The following is a 6,803-nucleotide window of genomic DNA, read 5'->3' as shown; positions in this document are numbered from 1 at the left end:
ATATCCGGACTCATGTAATATTCAATAACGAAGCTTGTTCGTCACAGAAATACCAGCTCGGAATTCAACTGTCGACATTATCATAAACGAATATACAGTCCAGACGTAAATGTAGTGCACGGGATCCTGGCAATAAAAGTTTATGGTCCACCGAAAGTCTCATAAAACATCGACCTTCAGAATGTGATTATCGATAAACGAACACCGCAACACTATTCTAGTTACGACGACCAAGTTATACGCAGCCCCATGAAGAAAGAAATAAAATTGTACTTGTGTTTACTTACTTTTGATCGACATCCATACAATGTTTGTGAAAACGTAATAACGTAATGTCCTGAAGGCTGTCTCTTATTACGTAGAGAATGTGTAAAGTTCTCTTAATGCGGGAACAGGTTTTGTTTGTGAATCGACTCGACTGCCTTTTGTTTATGAATTTGTTGTTCACATCAGGTATGTGTTTAATTTTTTTTTTGTTGCTTCGATGGCTGGACGAGCTCACAGCCCACCTGGTGTTAAGTGGTTACTGCAGCCCATGAACATCTAGAACGTAAATGCGCCACCCACCTTGAGATATAAGTTGTAAGATCTCAGTATAGTTACAACGGCTGCCCCACCCTTCAAGCCGAAACGCATTACTGCTTCACGGCAGAAATAGGCAGGGCGGTAGTACCTACCCGCGCGGACTCACAAGAGGTCCTACCACCAGTATTTATAAAGTAAGTTACCAATTACCACAGTAATAGTATTGTTTTGATGAGAACTGTAGACAGATGAACATGTGCCCTGATTCTCTAGTGTCTTCTTCAGTTTCAAGTGCATATAATACTAACAAATATCGGCCATCATTAAATGCGACATGAACGTTACTACTTAATTCCTTAACTTCATGTTTCTATTAACAGAATATATATTATTATTACCAAGGTCATAGGTGACGACTGCCCATGGATTTTTATCACGATTATATAAGTAGTAAAATAATGCAGATATAACACTAAAGCATCTGTAACTGTTATTGGCAAAATGTTTATGATTTACTCCGACTAAAAAGTTTGATTCACTCAATAATTAAAAACCAATGTCACTGTTTAGACATTTAAATTATGATATAGGCCTCAAGTCTCAGAGTGAAGTCCGATAACCAATAGCTCTCGATTTAAGCATTAAAAAAAATAACACAAAATGTAATACTTCACTAGCAGTCATGTCTTGTCAACAAAAAATTTGATACTGGACAAAAAAAATCACGACATGGGCCTAAACTTCACCGGATTTTTTTTACTCATAAATAATCAAATAATACTCACGTACGCTAATAGGTATGTGTGAAGGAAACAGACGTTCTAAACTTTATATTAATCATGAAAATTCATGACGCAACCGATTACCGAGCCTCAAAGCAAACTCACTAGCAGTTACGTCTTACATCGACACGCTCAATGAGGTAGCAGCTTGACGTACCCCCAGAAACCGAACAAAAGTCCTTTATGAGCTTGTTTATCGGCGACCGCAAGAAATTTCCCGCAAAATGGTCGCTTTAGCCGATACTTTCAAAGACCTACTCGCAGGCTTTCGATACACGACAAAAAGATCGGATTTCGATTTAATGTAAAATTATTTATCGATGTCGGTACCGGATCGACTTTCGCGACCCTCTTCGTTCAAGTGCTATCATGATACGTGGTGAATCGTTTATGAATTAAGGATTAAAAAAGCTTCGAAGTTGATGGTGTTCAGGGTTCCCAGATACTATACCAACCTTGGTAAGAACGCGCCTCTCAGCAGACTAGTTGGGGAATTTAATAATTTGCATAACAAGTATTCTCTGGACGTTTTTGCTGGCACTGTTGACAGTTTTAGACGAGAAGTCTACAGCATTGCTCAACGAGCTCTTTCAATTAAGTAATAGCATATTTGGTAGTGAATGTGTAATAATGTAAGGTCTTCATGTAATGTTATATATAGTTAGGTTGTTTTGTTTTTTTATACAACGAACCTCTTTTTTTTTCAATGCATGCAGTTGATACTTGTAATGTTCTGTGCTGATGTGTAACATGTTGGTACCCAATAAATAAAATAAAATAAAATTTCACGTGTGTTTAATTTGTTTCAAATTCACGTTAAAGCTTTACTGAAAGGAAATTTATAAATTAATACACTAATACATTTCGATTTAATATTTATATTGTACCGAGTCAAGATCAAGGTTCGTGCCCATAATTTTTACTGGGGTTCTGCTCATACTTCAGATGGGTAAGTATCACCGTCTTCTCGATTTCTATCGCGAAGGAATCATAAGTCCCGCCGCTTCCGAGAACAGGATGCTTTGACCTCATGTCCAAAAGAGGATGGCACATTTAGGTCGTGATGTCTATTAGTCCCAACAATCAACAGGAGACAACAGGAGTGACCATCAATCTCCTTATTGACCTGTTTCGAGACTTCAGTTGATTTTTTTATTTATTTTTTATTGCTTAGGTGTGTGGACGAGCTCACAGCCCACCTGATGTTAAGTAGTTACTGGAGCCCATAGACATCTACAACGTAAATGCGCCACACACCTTGAGATATAAGTACTAAGGTCTCAGTATAGTCACAACGGCTGCCCCACCCTTCAAACCGAAACGCATTACTGTTTCACGGCAGAAATAGGCAGAAAATTATTAATCGTAAAACTGTTCATTTTTTGTTTTGTAAAATCTATACACTAACTCGGCTTGGGGGTTTAGAAATCAAACCAAACAATACATTATGTGACCTTTAATTCGATATTAACGAAGATCGATAACATTTTCCATTCGCCTAAAAATTAAAAAGGATACTTACTGTTCTAACTCATTATTTACACTCGCACACTCACTTATATACGTTTAATTCCGCAATAAACAGTCCGATGAAATTATTATCTGTCACACTCTCATTTCGTCAATCGCAGCCTGCGGTAGGTTGGATGGTGCGCCCCGCCGTAATGTGGCGTGGGCCGCCCTCTCCTCCCTGCGAGGGGAGCCCTGCCCCGTCGAGCCGTTAGGCGGCTGGTATTTCTGCCTCAACTCTTGCAAAGGGGGCGAGTTATTAAACTGTCCCGAATTCTTAGGCATAGTCGCGTAGCTGCCTACCTGGGGATAACTGGGGTTTGGTATCCGAAAACTGTTTGTCATGCTCCCCAGTTTACTTGGTAGCATCATGTTGTCCAAACTCAGAGACGGGCTCGGAGGCGATTTCGGTACATCGAGAGGCCCCTTGAAGTTTAAATTTGACAGGTGCTGTTCCGTACCCATCATGTGCTTCTTTCGACTTTGTCTCTCGACGTCTACGACCAGACTGGGAGCGTGCGTCGGATCGATGTGATAATGAGAATGCTTTCCTGATATTGTCTCGAAGTGTTTCTCGTTAAAACGGTGCTGCTTACCGCGAGACCTTGACTTGTCTCTTTGGTAATAAACTCCAGCAAATATCAGAACGTTTAATATTAGTAAAGAACACCCAATGGCTATAGTCACGCTCAGAGCGGTTGAGTACGCTGCATATCCTGCTGCCTCTAAATGTCCCAGTGTATTATCCGTTGTGTTCGTAGTCTGCAGGTCTCTTCCTGGCAGTATCGTGGCACAAGTGGCTAAAATACTATCCACCGTGGTCAAAGCTGTTTCAGCATAAGATCCGTTCCCTCTTCTGATCGGTTCATTGTCATTATTCCTCGCTAAAGGATCGGGTCTGACGATTCCTTCATACAGATCCTGTTCGTTGTGGTTTTTGAACAAGTTGTGCCTTGCTGCGACGTCTTCCATTCCGGCGCGGTGTAATTCAGGAACCAGTCGAAGCCATACAGAGAGCTGGTGTGCCCGATAGTGGTTTTTCAGGCGAGGTTTCATACCTGTTAACAAAATAGATACTGAATTTTAATTTATTATCATGAAAAACTCTGTTTGTTTTTTTTATTTTTATTTTATTGCTTAGATGGGTCGACGAGCTCACAGCCCACCTGGTGTTAAGTGGTCACTGGAGCCCATATACATCTACAACGTAAATGCGCCACCCACCCCATGAGATATAAGTTCTAAAGTCTCAGTATAGTTACAACGGCTGCCCCACCCTTTAAGCCGGAATGCATTACTGCTTCACGGCAGAAATAGGCGGGGCGGTGGTACCTACCCGTGCGGACTCACAAGTGGTCCTACAACCAATAAAAAAATTGTTTCTAAATTTCGTAATTGCGAACTATGCCAATGAAATCTTGTTTTTAATTCTTCGTCAGTTATAAGTCGTGAATCGGCAGAAAAGATTTTACTATCAAATATGTTTTAATTGTCTAGGCTGGTGAGCTGGTGATAGCGCATATAGGCAGTGCCACAAGGATATCGGACTGTCATTACTGTTCGAAGGGCACAATTTGCTTAGCCCGGACGGTTGGCTACTATCATTCTACTAATATCGGTAAAGAAAGATTTTTGCAGTCTAATCCGAAGGCTATGACGGCTATCTTTAAACTTCTGCCTTATGCATCAAAGTGATTTATTTTTCATTTAGTAACCACAGGTTGAAGTTTACAGATGGCGTATGGTCCTGACGAGTAAAGAATCAGAAGCAATCGGATCCTAAAGATTTGCTATGGTGGATGACGGCTCCTAAAAAATAATAATTAAATACCGGATTATGGTTCGAATGAAAATTTTACCAATACAATTAATATTATTAATTTAATGTATCGCACAGGCAAGGCTTTCATGATAACTCATATTAAAAGCGTAATTACTTTTTTTCAATATATTATACATGTAATTTAGTACCAAATAAAATTTCTCGCAAAAAACACGTAGGTACGTAATGTACGTTGTCAGTAAATTCAGAATTTTGCGACAAATTAAAGCCTTCGAGTGAACATTTGGGAAAGTCATGAAAATGAACAAACATTTTCTCTTGTGCTACGACGCTATTCTGTTACTATATTTTGGTTGGAGACGTATATAACTAAACTCGATTATGTAACGAATTGTACATTATTTAATATAATGTTAGAATAATTAAAGAGGTCAGAACATTTCAAGGATAGAATGTAATTACGTGTAAGTTTACAAATCAAATAAAATGATTTACTAATTTTTTTAATGCATATATGGGTGGACGAGCTCACAGCCCACCTGTTGTTAAGTAGTTTCTAGAGCCCATAGATATCTACAACATAAATGCGCCACCCACCTTGAGATATAAGTTCTAAGGTCTCAGTATACAGTTACAACGGCTGCCCTACTCTACAAACCGAAACGCATTACTACTTCACAGAACTTGGCAGGGTAATGGTACCTACCCGTGCGGAATTACAAGAGGTCCTACCATCAGAGTTGTACGTTAATATATTGTTACATACATTAAAGAGACCAGAACATTCCAAGGATAGAATATATGCATGGATCATATAAAAATGAGTACAAATGCTTTCTTAAAGACATCGGGGCAAGCTCATAGTTTGATTTTTCCATATTACAAGCCAACACTTTCTTTTTCAATATCTTATTTCAGTGATGGGACCTATCAGTTAGGTATGGTATCGACTTGATTATACTAATAAAATTTGATATTATTATCCTTTCGGTATTTAAAAATCTAGATATTTGGGTAAATGTTTATAATAATAAAAACGAATGAAGTAAAAGAAACACCAAAAGAAGAAATACTACTGGAAATATACCCCGGGGAGGGTTGGCGTCAGGCAGACGGTCGATCTTAAAACTCATGCCAAATACATAATATGAAATAAGAGTAAGAAGGAAAAATGGTCACGCCTGGTCACGGATGATCACGATTTAAGATCGAAAAGACTAGGCTTGCAATTCGATAAAAATTACAAATGATGATCTTCTCTGTGCGTTGAACTAATTCCTTATATTAATTTACTAGATTAAGACCCCAATAGAAACTAGTATAATTATTTATTGTGCTTACAATAGATAAAATCACACAAGCATTTGTCTAACTCCCGCTTATGATCCACAAAGAGTATTATTGTCTAATACATTTATCATTTTCGCTACGATACATTATTTCGCGGCCATCATAAAGGGCTCTTATAAGCCGGACGCATCCATTATCTGGTGTGAATGACCTGGGTTATGAAACTTTAGATGCTCAACGGATTTGTTATTTAGGCTTTATTTGCTGTATTTGCGTGATGGAATTTGAGGTGCGCATGGCCTATTAAATAAGAACTATGTGATTACGAGATTTGATAACACCGATATAGTGATATCATTACGAAAGTAAATATATTTTTTACCTTCAGATATAAGTTCTAAGGTCTCAGTATACGAGGGCTGCACTAAAAGTATCGGGAATGGAATATTTCCACTGTTCCTGTCATATTAAAATCTTTTTAATTGAAAACTCCTTGGCTTTAAAAATCGAATACCATTTATTTATTTAAAAAAAGATTCTCGGTCTCTTCACGAGGTTTTGTCAAACTTGTTTAGTCGTTGAGAAAATGGAATTGACTCGAGAAAATTCAAAAGCGATGTTTTATTATGACTTTCGAAGTGGTTTAACACAAAAACAGTGTGTTGACCGGATGATTTCAGCATTTGGTGATGAAGCCCCATCCAAAACCACAATTTATCGCCGGTTTGCTGAGTTTCAACGTGGACGTGTCAAGCTCAGTAATGATCCCCGTCAAGGTCGTCCAGTAGGTAGTTACAACGGCTGCCCCGCCCTTCAAACCTTCAAGAAATAGGCAGGGTGGTGGTACCTACCGCGCAAACTCACAAGAGGTCCTACCACCAGTTAAATATGAGTACATATTATTTAAAATATAC

The 6,803-nt window shown here is 38.6% G+C and overlaps 1 protein-coding gene across 2 annotated transcripts in view; it reads right to left on the bottom strand.

The window, feature by feature from the left end:
• Positions 1-2,748: 2,748 nt before the first annotated feature.
• Positions 2,749-6,803, bottom strand: part of LOC114247204 (neuroligin-4, Y-linked-like) — a 65,682-nt gene continuing 61,627 nt past the window's right edge. For both annotated transcript variants that reach the window (XM_028180091.2, XM_028180092.2), the window contains exon 11: positions 2,749-3,874. In XM_028180091.2, coding sequence (XP_028035892.2) covers positions 2,913-3,874 — 962 coding nt within the window. In that variant the 3' untranslated portion in view covers positions 2,749-2,912. The remainder of the gene's footprint in view (positions 3,875-6,803) is intronic.

This window comes from Bombyx mandarina, chromosome 15 (assembly GCF_030267445.1).
Source record: "Bombyx mandarina strain Sakado chromosome 15, ASM3026744v2".
In the NCBI taxonomy this organism is placed as follows: Eukaryota; Metazoa; Arthropoda; class Insecta; order Lepidoptera; family Bombycidae; genus Bombyx; species Bombyx mandarina.
Note: the sequence above shows the minus strand (reverse complement) of the source record. Positions and strands in the feature narration are given on the sequence as shown.